We start from the raw sequence: 22,724 nt of genomic DNA on the forward strand, positions 1-22,724 counted from the left end.
GGGTTACCAGCAGGACAGTTCCTGCAACACGCTTCCATAATCAGAGTGCTCACGCAGAAATGGGGAAACATCACTGAAGAACCTCCCATACACCAACTGATCCAGTGCATGCACCTCATGGGAAATGGCACACACGTGGTACATTGGCTAACCCAAGCACTGCTCTCCCACACACAATGCACCCTCCAACCACTGCGGGATAAGTGGGCGGTGGACAGAGGGAAGGCCTGGACGGACAAGGAATGGGCGGTGATATTGGCGGGCCCCAAGAACATTCCCCGCAACGCACGCTTTAAACAGATCCAGTGTTATATCTTACACAGAGCATACCTCTCCCCAGACAAGATCAATTTATACTTTCCAGGCGCAACGGCAGGGTCCACGAGATGCGATACAGAAGGAGCGGACCTCTTGCACGTGCTGTGGCAGTGTCCACGGATCCAAGCGTACTGGCAGTCGGTGTTGTCGCTACTGGAGCGGAGCACGGCGATGCTGATTCCTTACACGTGGGAGGCGTGCCTATTGGGCCTCTACCACAGAACCAAACACAACAGGGTGCCCTCCCGCTTCTGGGATCTTGGCCTTATTACAGCAAAGAGGCTAATTACTAAACACTGGAAGCGCGCGGACCCACCCAGGGCAGAGCACTGGCGCACCTCACTGGACAACTGGGCAAAGGCGGAAAGTATATCCCTTCACAATAAGGAGACAGCAGGGCTGCGCAAATTCCCCATTGCGGCGCTCTGGGACGAAATGCTACACTCCTTCCACAACGAATTCCAGACACCATTAGAACCCACATAACATACCTCCCCAAGCGGAGAACACAGAAACAGGCGCACAACACCAGGCACTGCTGATGTTGGCCAGGTTGCCGGCACTCCCGTCGCATAGTTGGGACGAGCACTACCCCCGCGCCCCCCCCCCTCCACTCGCGCAGCGCGCCCACCACTGACCCCCGCGTCGCCCTCTCTGTCCTACTGAGACGGAAACGAACCGATCACGACACCACCCTCGGACCACCCCCCCCCCCCACTACGTAATCAGATGTCCATCACACCACACGCCATACACCTCCAAGTTTGGTACCCCAGATCTCCCCGTTTTTATTATCCTAGCCTCTCCATTACAACATGATAACGAGGAATACATGATTGAGCGATGATCCCGCTATTGTATTTCATTGTGAAGCAACAGTGTACCTTATGTTTCGCTCCGTGATCCATGTATGCAATTTTTTTTAAGTTTTAGTATAACGAAATATTGTACGACTCATGTTTTCTTTATCCTGTGAACCAAATAAAGGATATATTTAAAAAAAATATATATATATATATGGCATCTCCCTCAGAAGTGGTCGAGGAATGGCCCTTGCACAGTATGTGGAACTAGACGGATCTAACGCCCTCTTCTTCCACCCCCACCAGAGTGAACCGCCACTGGAACTGGAGGCAGCGTTCTAACAGGAGTGATGTTTAATTACAGGTTTGGACAGCTGACCGTTTTCAGTCCGCTGATGGTGAGTTACACAGTTGGGTTTGTTGTCCTATATCAGGAGTCCACCACACATGTAAAGAAACAGGCGTTGGTGCCTGGGGGGAGAGGAGATAGGTGGTTTGCTAACATAGACTATGGCCAGAAACCATATCTAGCTGAGGTGTTTAAACTGCTAACTTGGAATATTAGAGGCATGGGCTCTACTAAATGTTACAGCATTCTTAATTAAATACGACGCAGGGGCGCACAAATAGTGATACTTCAAGAGACCCACCTCACAGAGGAAGAAGTTGTTAAGCTTAAACTTAGATGGCGGGGTCAACTGTATGCGACAACGTACTCAGCTTATGCAAGGGGGACACTTGTGTGGGTCAAACCTTGCGTCCCTTTCCATTTATCATGCAAGATAATCGACCCAGATGGGAGAAACATGCTAGTAAAGGGCAGATTGAAGGGGAAAGAGGTAACAATGGAGAGTATTTATGCCCCAAACCAGGATCAAGTTCCTTTTCTGATGCAACTATCCAAACCAATGTCGGGGATGGCTTCGGGTAACCTGATTTGAGGGGGAGACTACAACTGTGTGTGTGATTTGGGAATGGATAAATCTACTCCCGCTCCCCCCTTTTGGGGCACGGCGGCAGCCTTGACAGCTAAGGGCCTATGGGGCTGGATCACCGGGTGGGAGCTATTGGATGTTTGGAGGCTACAAAACAAACTGAAGAGGGAATAATCGTGTTATTCTCCGCTTTACAACCTGAACATCAGACTAGATATGTTTCTCCGATCGAGCCAGCTAGCACCCGTGCTGGTGGAGGCAGAATACCTGGGACAATCCATCTCTGACCACAGCCCCCTCCTCCTGAGATTTGTTCCAACCCCGAAAAGGGCCCCCATACCACTATGGCGATTAGATCCAAATTTACTGGTAGACCATTGTTTCAGACAACAGTTATCAGGGGCAATATTGGTGTATTATGAAAGGAACCAGGGAACGGCTGGCCCCACTCTGGTGGAGTGGGATGCCTTCAAGGTGGTGGTTAGGGGACAATGTATGGGACAGACAGTGGGAGCTAGAAAGGAGATCAACCAAGAACTTAAGTCTTTAGAGGCCCAAATATTGGCCCTGGACAGGCAAGATGGGAAAGGAGTTGAATCCCAGAAACGCTTGACAGACGTAAAGAGCATATATAATACCACCTGGGAACGGTTAAGACTTTTTGATACGCAAGCATACCAAGAAAGGCAGCATGTAAAAGGGGGGAAGGCCAGGTAAGCTACTGGCCTGGCTAATTCGACCGGAAGTCAGGGGGTCCCTGAAACCTAGTATTTTAGGCTCTGGAGGACAGACTATTTTCTCCCCTAAAGGTATCGACATATTTCGGGAATATTATGTGAAGTGATATGGGAAGCAGAACGAGGTCCAAATGAATTAGGGCCATAGAGAGAACAAACTTAACCCTCCCAGTACCAATGCGGATGTCAGCAATAGCCAATCGCCCTACATTATCCACCTTAGTTCTGATTACTGTTCGATTTGCCAATACAGAAACAACTCTGGTAGTAACCCCTTTGCATTGTACAGTTTATTAATGTGTATACCAAATCCTTTAGTACTTTTCTTCTCTCTCACAGGACATGGGTCTCCTGTAGGCATATTATATTTGGCTAATAGACTTTAAACCAATTGCCATTTTACCTCTTTTAGCTCTGTCATTCAAACCACATACATTGATTGTGCAGATACAGATTTTACCCCACATTAAAGGTTCCTCTGCTGGGGACGGGGCTTCTTTTCCGGCTCTTGCATCACTGGGGAAGACATGGCTTGGCAGTTCAGGCTAGACTGTTCCCATGAGGCACAGGGTCAAGACTGATTTGCATATAGCTGTGTCTGAACTGGGGTGGCAAAGTGAGCTGAAGAATGATGATGGATTCAATCCAGATCTGTGACTGGGGGCGAGTGTTTGAAAAGTTTCAGCACTCCGGCCATCATCTCCTTGTGTTTGCTTTGTTCGCCCTAAGTTGGCAGGGTATGCCCAGACGTGGGTCCCTTGCTCACTTTGCCACTGGATTCAAGCTAGCCTTGCTGATGAGGGCTGTTAGCCCAAAACCGGTCCCAGGATGCTTGTTTCCGGCCCAGGGAAAACACGACTTGGCAGTTGGGGCTGGACTGTTCCCATGAGGCACAGGGTCAAGACGGATTTGCATATTTCTGTGTCTGAACAGTGGGGGCAAAGTGAGCTAAAGAATGATGATGGATTCAACCCAGATCTGTGACTGGGAGTGAGTGTTTAAAAAGTTTCAGCACTCCATCCATAATCTCCTTGTGTTTGCCAACAATTTTTCCAGGCTCAGATGAGCATAAGGTTATATGACACCAGGAAACAATGATTCCGCTCCTGACTTTCCCTTTCGCCAATTATTTTTTTTATTTTTTTGTGCTTGTTAGCCCAGTTAGTTACATTCAAATGAAACAAAACTACAACTCATACAATCCACTGAATTTTTCTAGTAGGCCGGGCCAGAAACAAGGTGTTCCTGTGACATGAAGTCAGGTGCTAAACCTGGATAAGAAATTGTGTTTGAACCGATATTGGTAAATTTCTAGACCAACTTAATAATTTTGAATGGTGGCTTTATCATACAGTTAATTCAGTAACCACGGTCAAAAGAATTAACTTGTCAACCCCACCAAACATCCATGACACGTGAACATGGTAAAAAACAATATAAAGTAAAGGGCTGGATGCAAATTGTCTCAGCTGACCTAGTTCTTTTCATTCTACTTTTCATTTCAAAAGCTCAGCTAAAAAATCCATAAATTAAGGAAATTAACTGATGGGGCCTCGGGCATCTTTGTAAGCTATTTAAATCTTTAAATTTACAACATCTTCTGCATATATCACGTAATTGAACTAACTGCAGGGATGTTACTTTAATGAGAAAATTTCCCTCTCCCCTTGTAGTTTGTGCTGGAAAAAATAAAAACCACCCTAGGGGGGGAAAACTTTCTGTTTATTTCTGCCATAGAGGATAACCTATCACGCATTTAAAAAACTGAAACTTTTTAGGAGCTTCCTGTTTTTTTGTGCCTTCCAGCGCTAAGCTATGGAAAATAAATATCTATTCCCTTAACAGTGTTGGGTTTAAGTTTTGATTTGAGAAGTTCAAAACACTGTATTTACTGTGAGTGACAGGGCGTAGCAATTATTAATACTCATTGTTAGTGTGGGTCCTGAATATTGAGTAGGGAAAATCGTTATACCTTAATATCGAAGCTGTATTTTCAAAGACAAAATATCAACAGTAAGTATGTAGAGATTATCTTTACCTAAATCAACATATATGGTCCGAGAGAGAGAGTGTGTGTGTGTGTGTGTATATATAAATATATTAAAAATAATAAAGTTATATAGATGTGGCGTAGAGTAGTAAACTTAAACTTCCATATATGGAATACCATTTTGACATTTTGGATACGACTTTAAGGTGTAACAATATGTCTTATTCTATATTCCAGACTACAACAGCAGTGGTTGTTGTTTAATACATAACATGCACTGCTTCTGCAAGTCTTCCTGGCGCTAACAGAAAGACATACAAGGAGACAATACAAAGAACACCTCAAAGCATTGCATTATGCCTAATTTGTGTCAGTATATATCCCACCATCTTAAAAACTGGATTTAAACATATTCTGAAGCTCACACCAATGTGGTTTATTGTGCCATTTGCATGAGTTTCTGAAAGGGCATACATAGCTGAAGCCAGTAACAAAAAAAGCTTACAATTGCGGTGCTGGAAAAGTAGGAGTGCACAGTAAAAGAAGAGGGGGTGTCCCTAACAGTGTCTGGGTCGCTCCCAGTACAGGATCAAGGGCTGACCTTTTGGACAAATATAAAAGCATAACTGTGCTGCACCTCTCCTCGTCCCCAACTAGTAGGCGCTAGAGACCAAAAGATCGGTCATAGTAGGCGCCTGAATTGCATTTCCTGGTTTGATGATATGTCTGCTCTACTCTTGCTCTTTTCGAACTCTGCCAACTCTCTGGGGCTACTGGTGTCTTCCTAGCACAAAGCGCCCAGACCCTTGTGATCAAAACAGAAGCCATCTGATACACGTCCCCACACACAAAGCTAGGATGCGAAATGAGTGTGGTGTGAAATGAAACACTTCTGCGAACAGGGTAAAAAAAAAAGCAGACGTTTTGTTAAAAGTTTAGGCCATGATTTAATCTTTCCTCTTCGAGAAATCAATGTTTTGTTTGTTCGCTATGCCTTCCTGTTTTTTCCTTTCATTAAAAAGAAAGAAGAAAATCCGAGAGAGGCCAGAGGAGGGGGAGGGATCACCCCGCAGAGTGCCCGGGGTGCTGCCTGTCTGCATGGGAACTCTTCACGACAGACATCTCCATCTAAGCCCTCTGCTATAATTGAAATGGCGCGTTTAGCCAGAGGCGGGCTAGTCGAGGGCGCTTTTTGCAATAGCAGAAATGCATGTCGATAGACGTCATTTGGTTTTGATGGCCCTAGGGGGAGAGAGAGAAAAAAACGCCGTTTGCAGTGCCAGACATTAGCAAAAAAAAAAAAAAAGCCGGGGAGGAGATACAAAAAAACATATTAAAGGCAAAATTATGCCCACTCCCCAAAATAAATAATAATAAATACTGGACGCCCTTCCATTGTTTTTAACTTCAATCCACTTTATCAACAAGTTTAAGAGTGCTGGTCTAATTGCCTAACAGAGTGTGGAGCTATGCGAGAAACGTGCCCTGTGTTACTTATTTAGAAACTGAAAATTTATGCCTAGTCGAAAACGCCTGGGGAAATATTACATCAGACGAAATGAAAATGATTAAAATCGGCGCCCCCCTCCTGCCCCCATTCTTTTTTTCCTCCTCTTTCAGTAAAGTCTACCGAGCGAGGTGACACCGTGGCCTGAAATCCTACAATATTAAACCGTTATCCCGCAAGCACATAAAAAAAAGCCCGTTATAAAGATTTATTTCAGGGGAGGGGGAAACAGTTTATATAAAAAAAAATCTCCCCAAACATCTGTATGAGGAGAAAATAGCACATTTTCATTTCAAAATTGCGCTAGGGCGAGTGCTAGGGCTGAGCTAATTGTAGCTTAATCCTTTGCCCCGGAGGCGTTTGGAAAGCCTTGAGCAAGAATTCTCTTTTTTTTCTGTCTGTCTCGCTCTCTTTCCCTTCCCTCGTTTACAGACGGGTTATTTTTTTCTCTTTTATGCCCTTTCTTCCTCACACAACAGCCTCGGTTTTAAGGGCACTGGAAAAAAGGGGAGAACGGAGACGAAGGAACCGAGGTTTTGTTGTGTTGAAGAGGGGACGCGGGACAGCTGCTCTCTGCCTTCAGCCGGTGCCGGTGGTGGAGGGGAAAAAAGCGAAAAGAGGCCAGAGGAAGAGTGCGGTTCCTTCTATGTTCAAGGTAAGCTTTGCACGCTGCGCATTCGCGCCAGGCTGCTGCTCGCCTGGCTCTTGCAGGGGGTGGCTGAGGCTGGGTGAGCGTCTCGCCTCCCTCTGGAGACAGGGGGCTTTCTCTTTTTCTAGTTCCGTGAGCATGGTTCTGTCGAAAAAATCCTGTTTCCGCTCTCATCCACGCAACTGCAGGTTTCGTGCATTTTTTTCGGCAGAACTGTGTTCTGATGGTTCGTGTAAAGGTCCTCTTTGCGCTGCGTCTTGCCTGCTGCAGGGGTTTGTTGTGGCTGGGGACAGCGGTCTGCGATCCCTGCTGCTCCGGAGCGGAGAAGACCCGTCTTTTGATTTTTGCCTTTCCTATTTAAAAGATGTTTCAGGAAAAATGTTTCTTTGTGTGTTTCTTTTTTTCTATCACTCCCTCCCACATTTTCAGTAAAAATGTTTTGTAACCCTTTTTTCGGTTTTGGTGTTTCGTCTTTATTTTTTCCCGCCCAGGCACCAACAATACATTTTTTGTCTTATGTCACAGCGAGATCATTGGCTACAGCGGCCACCTCAGCTGCCAATATTTTACTGGGATATTTTCGGTTTGGTATGCTGGATGTGTTTTGTTGCTTAGCTTTGTTACTTCGCGAACCTATTTGTATTTCAAAGTCCTGTGAAATGTTGCATGGCTATAGAAAAATATACCCTCTCGTGCATGTTCAGTATTGTTGTGTATCCACTGTTACGATTGGCGAAATTAGATTGCACAATGGAGAAGCCAGGGGGTTTGGGCGGTGTGTAATGTGTGCTGGCGCCAGTCTGGGGAGATGTGTCTGACTGTGTTTACTGGAAGCACTCGGGGCTACTCCAGCTTGCAGTCTCCCATGCGTGCTCCGTGTGGGCTCAGGGATGGTGGCCTCAAGCCCAGACCAGGGCTGCAGCCCCGGACCTCTCGTCGTTTGTTCCAGAGAACCCCTCGTCATTCTGTGCAGCGCTGGTCTCCCGGCTTCCTGTTTCAGGCTAACTACGGAGGCGCCATGTTGTGCTTTTCTTTACTGAAATCTTTCATTAAGCTGAAGCTGTCCAGGCATCGTTGTATGTAGTATAAATGCACTTTGTTCCACGTTACACTATTAGAAGCGGGGATGTCTTTTGGTAGATAGACGTGCACGAGGGCTGCAGGAACTCCAAGCGCAGGGGTGTGAGCGACTTAAAAAGTTTGACGTGTACCTTAGAACTCCGACGGAAGTCCACCAGAATGACGTTTTTTTTATTTCCTGTACCGGCATATTTGTTTGCTGCTTGCCCTGACTTATCAGTGCTCTTCTGTTTCTTTCGAGGCTTGTTTCAAAATCTCGTGTTTCATGTGAAACCGGTAGAGCTGTATTCCTAGGTGCCAGGTGTTGAGATCTGGCGTGCACTGCATGATATATATATATATATATATATATATATTTTTTTTTTTATTTGGTTGACCAACCTAGAACCTTCACTGGTATGCGTTCCCCCTGTTTTAAAGAGGGTCCTAGTGGTAAAATAAGAGGTAGTTGAACGGAGAATACCTTTTTTTTATTTTTAAAGACACGTGGAATGGCGAACGCCCAAAATAACAGTTTTATGAAAAGGAGCCCGAGTTTGTAAAGTTTCTTACACGAAGCCCAATTTTGTGTGGGAAGTTCGTCACCCACGAGATAGTCCAGTGGCTCTCATGTGCAAGGAGTTGTGAGGTCCTCTGTCCCAGTGGCAGTCGATGTTTAGTACCCAAGTTGAAAGAGTTCAGGAACACCTGGGCTTCAACTAAATACATTGTTTCAACTTCCTGGCAGCTTTTTTAGACGTTCACATTAGCGGAAGTGAGGCACACTCACGGCTCATTGAGTTAAGCGCTGCAGCCGACGTCCGGCGTGACCTGCAGGTCACGAGTTCAAATCCTGGCCCGGCTGATAAATTGTGTCCAAGTATATCGCGTGATGATCACGATATATGTTTTTTCTTCACGTTTTTATTGGTTTATGTCACCGGTCTTTGTGTGGCGCTACTGGCGTGATTATAAAATGCCCCAAGACAATTAATTTACTGGGGAAGAAGCTGGAGTGCATTTCATGCAACAAAGCTCACGATTTTCAGGCTGTCGGCGGCAAATTATCCCCTTAAAAAACACGACTTGTCAGTTCGGGGACATAACAGCAAAGGATATTTTTATTTGTTTTGTCGCGTTTTTGGAGCTTGGGCACAGCAGAGGGAAGTCCAGTGTGTGACGCCATATATTTGTAAAGTTTTACACACTAATAAACAGCACCGTGAACAAAATGCACAAAGGGTCGTGCAAGTTTCTGAAATCTTAATCCTGTACGTTTATTTCCTAGTGATTACAATGAACTCCTTGATTTTATAGGTTTCCTGTGGGGAAGGGAGTGTGACAGGCACATTTTCTTATAAGGCCGCCCTATAGAATTCTGCTAAGAGATACAGAGCATATGCTATAAGAACTGTGCATCCTGATTAAAAGCCCATACAATGGCTTCCTGTTGGTGTTGTCCTATGGACAACTGACCCGGTGACCCCATTGTATTGTTAGCACAGCTGGCCAGTCTTTTGTAGCAGTGGGGCCGTTTAAGGGGTGTAGGAGGCGGGGTTTGTGTCTGTGGGGGAGGGCGGTTGTCAGATGAGCTGTTCCCTCTCTACTCAATACAAATTAGCATGCGGTCAAATGAGGCTGGGTGTATCCTTTCTTTTACAACAAATGAAATCGACACACCCCTGAACAAGACACGGGATCCACCCCTTCTCTCCCCGCTGTACACATCACAACACAAGCACAGACTAGCACACTCAAATGGAACACTTTTAAAATGTACTTTGCGCACTTTTGTGCCCAGTGGATGATTTTGGGGCTCACAGCATTTGCCATCCTCTAACTTTGGGTACTTTTTTCAGGGGTACATACAAAAGTAGAGCAATAGAAACTTTTTTGTTTGGAAAAAAACCTCTTTTCCGAACGGGAAGAAAATAATCGTTGGTGCCAAACCCCTGCTAGAATGAAACTCATGATGGCAGTTTACGTAAATAAACTTAAGAAATCAAAACACAACCACATGTTGTGCTTCACCTGTGTAGTGTTCTTGGCTTAGGCCCGCACCAATCCTTTGTCATTCTTTCCATTCTCGCTTCCGCCTTTTTGTCATCTTTTCACTAACCTTTCACCCCCACCAGGCCTGACTTTCTTTTTATTTCATTACTGCTACCACCCCCCTCACTCGCCAACACCAACCACTGTATTAGTTACCAGGGCCCCGAAGCACACTAGCGAAAGGCAACATTTTAAACACTTCCCGGACTTTTGAAGCTTTTTGTTTTTTGTTTTACAATGATCTGAAACCTACCACCCCAGAGTGCATGGAGTGCGCGCACAAGGAGAGAGAGAGAGAGGCACCACCCTGCCACATTTCTGTCTTTCTTCGGCAGCCTCTGCCTCGGGCCTGTGGCTCGAGGCCTGTAGCTCAACGCAGTTCTTAAAATTGCCTTCTGTTTACCTTTTATGGTTAGAATAACAGCTTAGCAGAGAGGCAACTTCACGGGCAAGCCATTCAGCACCGCAAGCCGCAGCAGCTTTAATCACCCCCAGAGAGGCGAACAACTGGGAGCACCGTGGGAGACAAAACCATTCTGTGTTTAAATGAGGAAGCCATTCGGATTATTTCGCGTTCTATGTGCAAATAGTGTTTGCATGAAGCACTTAGGCAGTTATCTCTGGGAGACAAAGGCAGGCGAGCTGGTGTGGAGGAGGCTGATGTGCAGTTTTGGTAAATTGAAATATTCAGATTTTTTGGGAGTCCGCTTTCTGATGTTGCCTTAAGTGGGCCCCCTGCCACGGAGTATCATGGGGTTATGGTCTGTTATAGTTTTACATGGGACATATGCGCATAGCGTTGGATTCTCTGCCTTTCTGACAACAGTGCTGAGAAACGAAGCTCCCTAACCTTTGTGCACATCTCAAAGTTATGTTACTCAAATCACTATTCTAGAAGTTGTTAAACTGGATTTACTTACATATTGTTGTACCCTATGGCAATCAGAATCCTATTGCTTGTAAAGGGGACATCTGTTGTAGTGGTAGGACTGCTTGATGGCCATGTTGCCCTGAAAACCCGTAACCCAAAATTTGCATAAGCCAATCAAAGGTCCCATCCTTGCCAACACATTTAGTGCTATTTTTAAATATATGTATTTCTTAGTGTTGAGTTTAACATTTAGTGTCACTGCTGCCCACTGCTTGAGTGCTTTTAGTTAAAAAAAAAAGAGGGAAACTTTACATTTTAGGTCTATCAGTGAATATCAGAGGGTATCATCCAAAGGGATACTTTGGTTGTGTTTACAAACTTTAAGAGTTATACAGATGACTTCATGACATTACTAAACAGTAAAACGTTGCCAATGTGCGTCGGGGAAAAACTTTTATCCACTTCTTAGGCCATGTTGAAAAATTGGTTTGGGAAAGGCTTGCAAAGGATTGTGTGCACTCATGTTGCATAAATTTGGTACGCGTTTCCGTGTACATCCTTACCCACTCATAGATATCCATATCGACCTCTTGCATATTCATGCTTTTCCACCGTATTCACACCGTGCTTAACCCTCATACATATGATTACACCTCTTGCATTTTAGGGCATCTCCCTACTAGATAATCCCCTCATTCATATGTAAGCATACACCCACCTAATGATCCATGCTTATCCCTTCTTACATTTTAATGCTTAACCCTCTTATATCTCCCTAATTTTTACCCATGTTTATCCCAACGGTTAGTCATGCTTCTCCTTCTATACTTATGCGCACTTGTTTATGGATGTTCTTTTTCTTACACAAGCAAACGTGACCTCCCCCAAGCGTATCCACGCTTAGTCCCCTCAACAATATTACATGAACGTGCATCTAGTTTGCATGGTTCTGTTTCTTTTAATCAGTTTGTAAAACTCTTGGATCTCTGCTCCCTGCTATGCACTACGGGCTGTCAAACCAGCTCTGACTATGACCTCTGTAAACATGTTATGTCTCTGTCCTGTGTGTCGCTCCTTCTCTTGCAGACCTATCTTGACTGTCAGAGGACTAAACTGACACTAAGTCCTGAAAAAATATGAATCACTCCTTCTTTGCACATCAGTGGTTTTAGAACAGGATCTTCTATTCTGCTTCTGAGAGGTCAGTTTGGAAATCTGGAACAGGACACATTATTCCCACAGTCTCCCCTTTCATGAAGATTGTATACTGAACTGAATATTTTCAAGAAGAAAACATATAACAGTACCTTCTCAGGAATGGCCCCCAGAATTTGGAACGCCTTGCTTCCTGACACAAGACTGAACCCCTCCATGACATTTTTCAAAAAAGAAGTGAAAGCGATCCTTTTGGCCAAATTCACCTGAACTATTTTTATATTCATGTATATATGTGCTTATCTATATTAGCTACCATTTCTGTATTTATCTAACTCGCAGTATTTTACGCCTATATCTACCACCTATATCTGCCTTGTAAAGCTCTCTGATACCCGCAAGGGTCTTGTTCGCGCTATACAAAACACTCCAAATAATTATCTGATATTTTTTGATGCAGACAAATGTCTTTGTAAAACTAATGCCACAACATTAACATGGATTTAAGGTTTGGTAAACTTGATAAACACCAAAACACATACTAAATGTAAGTTTGTCTGTAGCACTTAAGTTGGCTGAACTGACTCAAGGTAACATCAAACTTGAAACTTAGCCAAAATGAGGCACAGTGAAGTAAAGCAATTAGACTAGCATCACACAATTTGTCAGGTGGGGAAGCTCGGATTTGAACCCCAGTTTCACATTGTGTGCAGTTTAGCCACTGCTGGTATATCTCCTACCTCCAGAGAACAGTGCTTTGTGCTCAGTTATTTCATGACCTAAATTAGTACACTATTTTCAATAAGTATCACACATTAATTCAACCTGACACAATATCGTTCTATCTAGCTAGCTAGCTACTTATCTTTCTGTCATGTCAAAATGCCTGTTGAAAAAAAAATACATAGCTAACTAAGAACAACGGAAAGCAGAAGGCACATTTTATGTTAGCATCACTGCCTGCCCCAAACTTAGCAAATGGTAAAGTGGCATCAGGTCAGCACTTCAACAAAAGCATTTACATTAATTAGCAAAACAAAGTAAATACAGACACCCTGCAGAGACTGTTATCCTGTTACAGGTCTGCATTGAGAGGCTTGAATTACAGCTTAACACCATTGCAGACGCACAAGACAGAAGAACCATGTAGACGTCTTGTGCTCAGCTGCTCTACATTTACTCGTTTTTTGTCTTCTAAAGAAACTATGTTAGGGAGGATGAAGAACAGTACATTGGATGCTGAGCTCCGCTCTATTTTGGATCTCTAGTCCTCCTTGAACAGTGACCAAGCCACAGCCAGATGTTCGGCTGGAGTAGGGCGCAAGCCATGGTTGGTTTGCCCACCTCTAGCAAAAAGCTCTAAAAATCACTTTAAAGTATATCCAGATTAACTTGCCAAGAGGCAGGGAAGAACATCTTGGCCTTAGAGCTCTCCTCTGCCATCTTGGAATTTAGCTCAGAAAGAACTCTGTAAGAGTCTCCTGATTATGCACAATACCTGCAATAGTGGAAGTATGATGTGTGGGAACTTTTTATAGCTCTGTTTAGGTACCCCTTAGTCGATTGCTACTTTCCCTTTAAAAAACACTGCTTGGCTCACTGTCACTTCAGAACTTGCTTGGCACCCCCAATAAGAAGTTATACTATTTATCCGATTCAGGAATAATTCCTTACTGACCTGTAAGTGATGGAAAGGACAGAGAAGACCAATGTAGTGTGGAGTTATGGTCAAACATTTTTTTTCAAGAATGGTGAATGATGTGGATTCTTCCTGGCATATGTCTGAAAATTCCACACACTTGAATACTCTTTTGGAATTCTAGAAAGTCCCAGCACATGGCTGCTTCTCAGTTATCCCTCCATTGTGGCAGGCTGCTTCATCTTTATTAAACAGTCTCAGAAAGCGGTGTGATCAAGCAAGCCGTGGACAAAACTTCTCTTGCAACTCTTGTAGTGGTGGCCTTTCATAGTCCTTGCCTAAAGCCCTAGTGCGTTGCTATGAATTTGGTTGCATCTTTTGCAAGTGTGAACCAGTGCTGTCTCCACAAAGTGAGGCCGATACCATTGAGGAGTGCAGCAACCAGAGGCAAAGTTCCCGGCAGGCACTGCAAATATGCAAAACAGCGGTGCACTTCATCTTGAAGCTCTCCACTGTGCTTCAGTGGTTTTAAAAAGGCTGTCTGAGTAAGAGAAGATGATTGAAGCAGTGGGACCTTGGGAGAACCTGGCTTTGAATCAGCTCGTGCATTGAGGTTTTTCCAGAGCGGTCCAACAACCAGAGCTGGTGTCCTCTATCTTTGCAGTTGCTGGCGGCTCTCAATTTTGTCCACCCATGTCTTGTGCTCCTGCTTCCACCAGAGACACCAAGTGGCATGAGTTGCTTGTGCTTCACAAAGCAACAAGAGGCAAGGTTTCAGATCCCTCAAGGGGGAGAAGGTCTGAAGGTAGATTTGGAGTTATGGCTACAATGGTTAATGAAGCGGAGTCATCCAGCCACACTTAGGCGAAAAATGTGTGCACTGGAGGCCTTAGAGGCTATGCAGGAAATCTTGTACTCCTTTTCAAGCTTTCGGTGTTGTGCTGTTACCTGTACCAGATTCAATGATAGACTGGAATCATCAGAAAATGCTAAAAGAGCAACTAACATTCAATGTATAGGCTAGCTGGGACAGACAAACACATCAACCTGATGGAGCCCATGCAGACATACATTTGGAAGGCAATGGACTTGCAATTTCCGGCCTCTAACACACATTGTGAAAAGATTGACAAGTTTGCCCCATGCCAAGTAAGAGAGAAGGCAGTGACAGCCAAATGAGAATACTGCTCACATTGAATGAAGATATAGAGATTTGATTTTTGAGATGGGCAACAGGGAAAAAGATCATGTATGATTTGGGGCAGAAAGTGTTAAGTTTCTCAGAAGCTATCTGCTACTATTACAAGGGTAGGGAATTATAGAGATCACTCTTAGTCTTTTAGTGTTTGAGAGGAAATTCTCTTCTGTAATAGTAATAGTTCTATGACGACCCTCTTCCTTTCCTCCACCAGTGTTTCCCAATAACTATTTTTTTTGCTATCAAATGTGAACGATTGCTTGTTTTCTTACTCTTACATATTTTGCACAGTACTTTTGTTTTTAAACCAGGTTAGCATCTTTAAGTTCTTACTAAACTGCTTTATTGTTTGGTTCTCCTGTTACACAAAATGTGTCATACATTTTCTTGGAAGTTGCCCTGCTGCTGTGGTAGAGCTAGTGCCCCGGTAATTATGCAGGTGTGGAGGACCAAATTATGCTGGCAGGGGTGACTACAATATTTAAAAAGGAAAGGAAAATTATGCACCACCTCTCGCCATTAAAATAACTCTTCAGAACAGGATAGTACATTTCAGATGTATAATAGACATGCTTCATTAGGAGGTCTGAATATCCTGATTTTATCACTGAAGCTTTGAAAACAGAGATGGCTGTGTAAATGGGTTTGTGCTAATTGTGAATTAAATTAATAACCATGGCATGACAAAGAAAAAATCATTCTATTCAACCTGTTTGAATCACATTGACATATTTAAGGTTTATGCTTTGTGTTTTAGAAAAGAGCCCATACCAGGGTCCATCAAATAGTGCTGTTAACACTATCTTCGTAAAGTTTTCACCCTTTTAAATCAATAACTACAACAGTTGACTTGTTAACTTTTGTATAGTGTCAGACACATCTGTGAAAGTTTGATGACTCTGGATCTGTTTAGTTAGAAAGTCTTTGTTTTAGTTAAAATCTGCAAATAATGCATCGCATGAAGGATTATGTTGTGACTGCGTCAAATTTATGTTTTTTTTTCAGAGAACACTGCACCCAGGCAACCCTTTTTTTCCAGTGTCTCTGGGTGTAGCTACCAACGATGAAACAGGGCTTCCAGTTTTATGCTGTTTGTTTTTTCTCACTTCCCTCCGTATTTATTCATATTTACTTTGGAGAACCAGGTTTGGGTTGATATACTCAGTTCCCTTCAGGGCGATGGGTTTGCTAGATTTGGTATGTTTTGAATTATTGGCTATGGGGTTTTCAGCTAACCTGCTAAAACCCAGTGTCACGGAGATGGGCCAGGCTTCTGAAAGATACGTTGCTGCATCCATTGTGGAACCTATAAATAAATGACTGAGATTGTGTGAACCACAGTACAATAACCCAACCCGAACAATAGGGTCTGATGAATGTTGGGTTTTCACAGTCTCTCTGAAAGGGATACCAGTGGGGACACAGCCTGAAATGAAATTCAATATGGCGATTAGTCATCTAGGCTATGGACTAACAACTAAGATTTTTCCTTAGCCCAACAAGTGCTCAGGACCTTCTGTATCCTTCCATGTGGATACCTTGGGTTTAATCTAACATACTCTCCTGTAACTAATGACTGATGTAGTTTAAAAGTTATAGCTCTGACTGAACAGTTGCCGTTGGTGAGTGTTTTCAATGTGTCTTCTACTTTATCCAAGTTCCAAATCCTTATCACTTCCTAAACTAATCCTTGACTGGTCAATCACAGTACCCCTGGAGACATGAAAACGTGGAATCCAGCAAGGAGTGCACAGCACTCAAGGCCTTTGCACATTGATGACAAATCAGTTGATCACCAAAGAGCTACCAGTAACCCCAGACTGCCCTATGACTTGCAGGAAAGGCCTGTCATGGTGCCAGCCTTTATGTCGATCTCGTAGAAAATAACTGTGATCTTCTCCACATGGCTTCTCAATATAAGGACCAAGTTCTGGTTCGTGCTGTATTGAGGATGGAAGATGAGCTGTGGCTAGCTTTTCTTACCGGTTTCTTGGTGAACTTTTTTCTGCACGTGGGGCAGTTCTCTGGGTTTTTATCCACAGGAAGATTTCCACATCTTATGGGAATGGAAGTTCCAGGTTGACTAGCAGACCCACAGAAGGCTTTTGGAATGGCCACTGGGCGGGAGTGCAACAGGGAACCTGGGTGCATGTGAGGGTGCATAGCCACAGACATTAAGGCGTATGCCCCTTTACACAAAGGGATGCATGTACCTTATTCTCAATTTTAATTTCGCTGTTTATATTATATAGTGAGAAGAGAAAACAAGGAGGCAGATTTACTAACATTTTCCCTCACGGATGGCCCACTTTTTTCATGCAGCCCCACAGCACAATGTTAATTGTGATTCACAAAGCCACGCAAATCAGATTTGCATTGGATTTTCCAAATAAAAGTAGCTCACAGCCTTGCATTACTTTGCGTCAGGGAGGCATTTCATGGGTGGAGCATGGGCGTTCATATGCATCTAACTATGTATTTTGATGCATTCCCAGATTACTAAAGCTAGTAAACCTGTGAATGCGTCAAAAAGCGACACCTCCCTGAAACAAGCATAACACAGAGAAATATCTTTTTTTCTCCTCATTACTTCCTCTTTCTATACATACTGCATTCTGCAGTACACATAGAAAGAGGAAAATGCATTTAAGGATTGATTTTGTGCTGGAAAGTGTTCCTTCCTGCACAACAGCAATCCTGCCCTTAACACAGGCTTCCATGCACCATGGTGCAAGGGTGTCTGCATTGGTGCTGGGAAACAGTAGCAGTACGCCGTATCTTAGTTGATATGGCTCATTTCTGCTCTCTCCCTTTCACGCAATGCAGCTCAGCAACATTGTGTGCTGTTCTCTGGTTTGTGAAATGTAAGTAAATATGCCCCTCGATCTGTTGATTTCAAGGCTGTATTTGGTCAAAAGATGTATGCCAACATTGAGGTCATCTAGAATATACCCATCTCATATAAAATGAGGTAGATAAGCTAGGTATTAACAACTATATATTTAATTTTGCTCACAGCTATGCAAAATGACATTTCTAAATAATAGGAAGAAATTAACCATTTTCTTTGAAAGCATTTAAGCGCCAAAACAAAAAGCCACAATATGGGGTTGTGAGAGGGAGCTATGGAGTAACATCAACATGACAGATGGGAAAGATGTGTTGCACAGAGTTCCTGTGCTCTTAACATTGCTAGTCCCATATTCTGCTCTTGAAATTTGCCATCCAGAAATGCTTTGACTTTAGACAGACTGCGGCAAATCCAAATAGAAAATTTAATTAATTTTTAACTCACTGCTCTCCAAAATCAAACAGAAAACTAACTGCATTTGTAGAGGTGCCCTGACCATGAGTGGTTCAAAATGGTGAAAGGTCTTGAGGAAGTCTCAAGAGACGAAAGCAGGGTGGAGAACCGGCACTGACAGGCACAAATAGGCTTGTACTAGGACCTTGGTTTCTCTGGTTTGACCACCTGTACATTGAATGGATAGGATTTGCGATGGCTACTCTTAGGTGGAGAAGTGGTACATGGAAGAAAAAGAGTTGCAGAGGCGTGCTGGATAGTGCACTCGTATAAATAAGTGAAATGAGGAATACATACCCACACCTATTGTAGGCTACAAGACACCACAGAAGCGAACAATACAATGCAGACTATGAAGTTTCACTGAGAAAACTGTGAAAATTTGGACTGAACATAAGAATTGCACAAAAGTGGTTTGGATGCAGTGCAGCCGTGGGTGAAGTAATTGCTAGAATTATAGCAGAGCTGCTTGAAATCTGAGCAACAGTAACTTACGTGGTGGAAAAATATCACTTCTATCATGATTCCATGGTGGTAAAGGACATGGAAAACGCAGGAAGAAAGACTCTGGAGTTCAAATGATATCACAAAGACGACAAATTCACTGATGATCCTTCATGGATGAAGAAGAGAGAACCACATTAACTTGTAATCTGTACAAGAAAGAAAACATGGAATGTAAAGAAGAAAACATCAGCCAACAAGGTCACATACAAAGGATGGTAGGGATTGTGAATTGACAAGCATGGGTATTCTACAGGTGAGACAGCGAATTGAAAAATCAGTACCCCTGATGTGAGAAGGAATAAATCAGAAAGATAGCTGGAGAAACTGGGGGGTTAGCAAGTAGTCAGACCTAGCTAATACAGCTGCATCCAGATTCAGATGTGAATGGGCACATACTCAGAAAATCAGACATTGATTATTTGTCCGTGGTCTTGAAATAATGTTTGCCCTCCATAGCCTTTCACCCTTCTTTCCACTAGACTGCAACTGGAAAGAAGAGAACCCTAACAAGATCATGTCTAATTATACCATCAACTTCTTGTTAAAAACTAAAAAAATACGTTTTTTGATTTTTTGCTAATGCTAAAAGTTTAAGAAAACCATCAGGCCAAAATTAAGTTACTAAAAAGTAACTTTCACTCAGAAGTGGTTAGCTGGAGTGAACACCCCCATTCTTAGGCCCAGCTTTAACTGATTGTGTTAGTTCCTCATACCGTTCTCTCTCCATAAACCAACGGCCACACTTATTGGTTCAAATCCCATATCGTTGGCAAACCTCTCCAGTAAACCATTTTTGAAATGTACATATGTTCCACTCATTTGATAGGTTGAGGGAATCTTGTTGACAATGGCAAGAAGTTGTAAACAGAATTTATTGAGAGTTTAAACATACATTCATTGAAGTCGGAGCAATTTATGACATTGTGTCTAGATGCGGGTAGTCAGTCACATGTTCCAATAATCTACAATGACATATCTAAAGTAGAATGGCACATCGTATCAGCAGTTAAAGTTCTCTACTCTCCGCTGTTACTTTAGCAAGGGCACTGCAAACTACATTGAATTTAATCCGCCTAGTGCATTTTTGTTTAATCTAAACATTTAGTAATAACAAATACTGAACATTGTAATCTATCCCTGGCAAACCCCCCCCCCCCCCCCTCCTCCCTCACATCCACTCAGGCGTGTCTTGTACAGGCGGTCTCTTGTCTTCCTAATGTGGAGTGCATATCTATTTGCTTTGTTGGCTGTCATTATAAGCCCAGAGCTTGTGTATCTTCATTCTGAGGGGTTACTACCGGTACACAGCTGCTCCCCTGTTGCTTTTCCATTGGTGCCTACATTGTGGGGTCCAACTTTCACCTACATGGGTTTTCGCTATTATGTCCTCGTCAACCTGTTTCCTGGATTCCTCAAAAATTCCACCAACTCTGTCCAAGCTCTAGCTGTCCCCAGCATTCTTTCACTCCCCCTTTTCTTGGCTATATGCAGCCTAACTACTCCCTCACATTCTGCCCATTTTATGAATGCTGTTTTCCACCAGAGTATATGTGGACCTCCTCTGGACTTCCAGTGACTGGTGATGTCTCTTTTTGCTAATACCAGGCCAATGTCCTGAAACTTACTTGTCACCTTATTTTTAGCCGTGTGGGGTAATAAGTGCTGTAAACAATACCCAGGTATTGTGGCAACCTCCTTGCTGGTCACATCTGCTAAGGTAGTAGTTACTACTTCCCAAAAATCACCCAGGCTCGGGCAAATCCAGAACATGTGCAGGAAATCTGCTCCTTCAAGGTTGCAGCGTGGGCAAGCTGCTGTTTGTGTATTGAAATATTTATACATTTTTCCCGGTGTGAGGTAGGCTCTGTGCATCACATTGAAGTATACCAATAGAAACCTTGCATTTCTGGTGCTCTTCCATGCCCTTTCCACCAGCCTCCCCCATGCTTTCTCAACAATTGGTTTGCCTAAGTCTTCCTCCTATTTCTGATGTAATTTACTCAAGGGAGGGAGAGTCTTCTGTGTGAATCGCCTATAGAGGCAGGTGATCGCCTTGAAGGGTCCAGCTGCAGTTACTATACTGTCACCCCACCGACGTCTGTGGTTCTGTGAGTCCCTTGCTCCAATGCATGCTAATCGCTGCTGCGAGGGCAGTGTGCAACAGGAAATCTCTCCTAGGTATACCATATCTTTCACTGAGGTCATTATATGGGATCAGGTTGCCTTTTGTCATATAAATCCCCCATGGAGGACACTCCTAGCTCTCCCCAGGCCTCCAATCTGCACCAGTCTTTTCCATGTGGTAGCATCTCGCACATAATCAGTGGGATCTCTGGGGCATAAGGGTACTTAGTTTCAGACCTTCGCAAGCTCCTGTTCCAACACTTACATGCTGTTTTCAATTCCATGGTCAGTTCTTGATCCTGAATCGGGAGACTCGGCATTACTCACAACTGCAGCCTCGCCGTTGTTTCTTCCTGTGCTACTGTCCCTCTTAGTCTGCTCGCCACCCACTTCGGTAGCCACTGTAGCTGTGCTGCAATGTAATAATACTCAAAGTCAGGTACTGCCAGTCCTCCCTCTGCTCTTGGTCTCATGAGGGTCGTGAGTGCTACTCTCCGTCTATTCGTTCCCCATAAAAACAACGTCCCCAGTGACTTTAGTTGGTGAAACATTTGAGCCGGTATCTAAACTGGCAGCTCTCCGAAATAATATAGGAGTCTTGGCAAGGTCATCATCTTCAGTAAGGCGACCCTGCCGGCCACTGATCTGGGAAGAGTCCCCCAGAAGTCAAAGCTGGCTTTCGCTCCCCTCAGGGCTCTCCCTACGTTACCTTCCTATAGGTCTCCTTGAGTGTGGTATATCTGAGTACCCAGATGTGTTAAGCACTGGTTCTCCCACTGGACACCCTTCGTCTCCCATGGTCCCGACTTAGTAGGAAAGAAACATGATTTTGCCCATTTCACCCTGAGGCCCGCCACCCTCTCCAATCTTTGTAAGAGTTCTTTAGCCCCCTTGAGTGCTCCTCCTGCATCCGCCAAGAACAACAGTAAGTCGTCTGCATATAATGCAATATGATGAGTTTGCCCGGCTACCTCTAATCCTTGAAAATGCTGACCTGTCCTAGCTCTGGCCGCCAGCGGCTCCATGGCCAGGGCAAACAGCAGTTGTGTCAACGGGCACCCCTGCCATGTTCCGCATTGTATTCGGCAGGCCTCAGAGATTAGTCTGTCCGTCTTAACTCTTGCTGTGGAATCGTTATACAGCAGAGCTGTCCACCCAACGAATCCAGGCCCCAGTCCAAATGTCTTCATCTCATTGAATAGGTAAGTCCACTCAAGGCTATCGAAGGCCTTTTCAATATCTACAGCATAGATGCTCCCTTCATCCCTGCAATAGGAATCGGCCTCAAGAATATGTAGTAACCTTCTAACATTTAACAGTGTTTCTGGTGGGGATAAAGCCTGCTTGGTCCTGGTGTATAAGTGTTGTCATATGGGGAAGAAGGCAAGTGGCCAGATTCCTGCTCAAAATTGTATAATCCAAGTTAAGCATGGAGAGCGGCTATATGCTGCTCTGTCACATGCTGGCTTCCTCGGTGATTACTGATTCGCTCGTTGAGCCTGGGAGTTTCCCCTCTTGCTTCGCTTGGTTGTAAATGTAAATGTATTGCGACTTATATAGCGCACGTATCACCCGAAGGCATCAAGGCGCTTGCCTTGGGAACCCGTCCTGGCTTTTTCCCTGTGAGATAACCCCTACTGGGCATCCCCAAGGTGAAAGCCAGGCATCCCGCAGCGGGTGGGCCGCCGTAGTGGAGATTAAGCAAGCTATTGCCCAGAGTTGCAGCGTGGGACCCCATGATTAGAGTAGGCACCGAGGCGAGAATTATCAAGTCCGTGGACATTTTTGGGCTCAGGACCCTGCCGCTTAGGGAATTGAACCCTGGTCCCGGGCCAGACCTCTGCATCAGGGTCTGCCGCTCTAATCAGTGAGCCAC

The 22,724-nt window shown here is 44.1% G+C and overlaps 1 protein-coding gene across 2 annotated transcripts in view; it reads left to right on the forward strand.

Moving 5' to 3' along the window:
* The first annotated feature begins 5,553 nt into the window (after positions 1 to 5,553).
* The window catches only part of KCTD15 (potassium channel tetramerization domain containing 15), a 188,436-nt gene continuing 171,265 nt past the window's right edge, over positions 5,554 to 22,724 (forward strand). The window contains exons 1-2 of one of the 2 annotated variants that reach the window (XM_086945145.1): positions 5,554 to 5,686; positions 6,770 to 6,945. In XM_086945145.1, the coding sequence (XP_086801271.1) occupies positions 5,665 to 5,686; positions 6,770 to 6,945 (198 nt within the window). In that variant the 5' untranslated portion in view covers positions 5,554 to 5,664. Of the gene's footprint in view, positions 5,687 to 6,416; positions 6,946 to 22,724 lie in introns of those variants that run through there. The other variant, XM_086945144.1, reaches the window with a different exon arrangement.

Source organism: Lissotriton vulgaris, chromosome 12, assembly GCF_964263255.1.
Source record: "Lissotriton vulgaris chromosome 12, aLisVul1.2, whole genome shotgun sequence".
In the NCBI taxonomy this organism is placed as follows: domain Eukaryota; kingdom Metazoa; phylum Chordata; class Amphibia; order Caudata; family Salamandridae; genus Lissotriton; species Lissotriton vulgaris.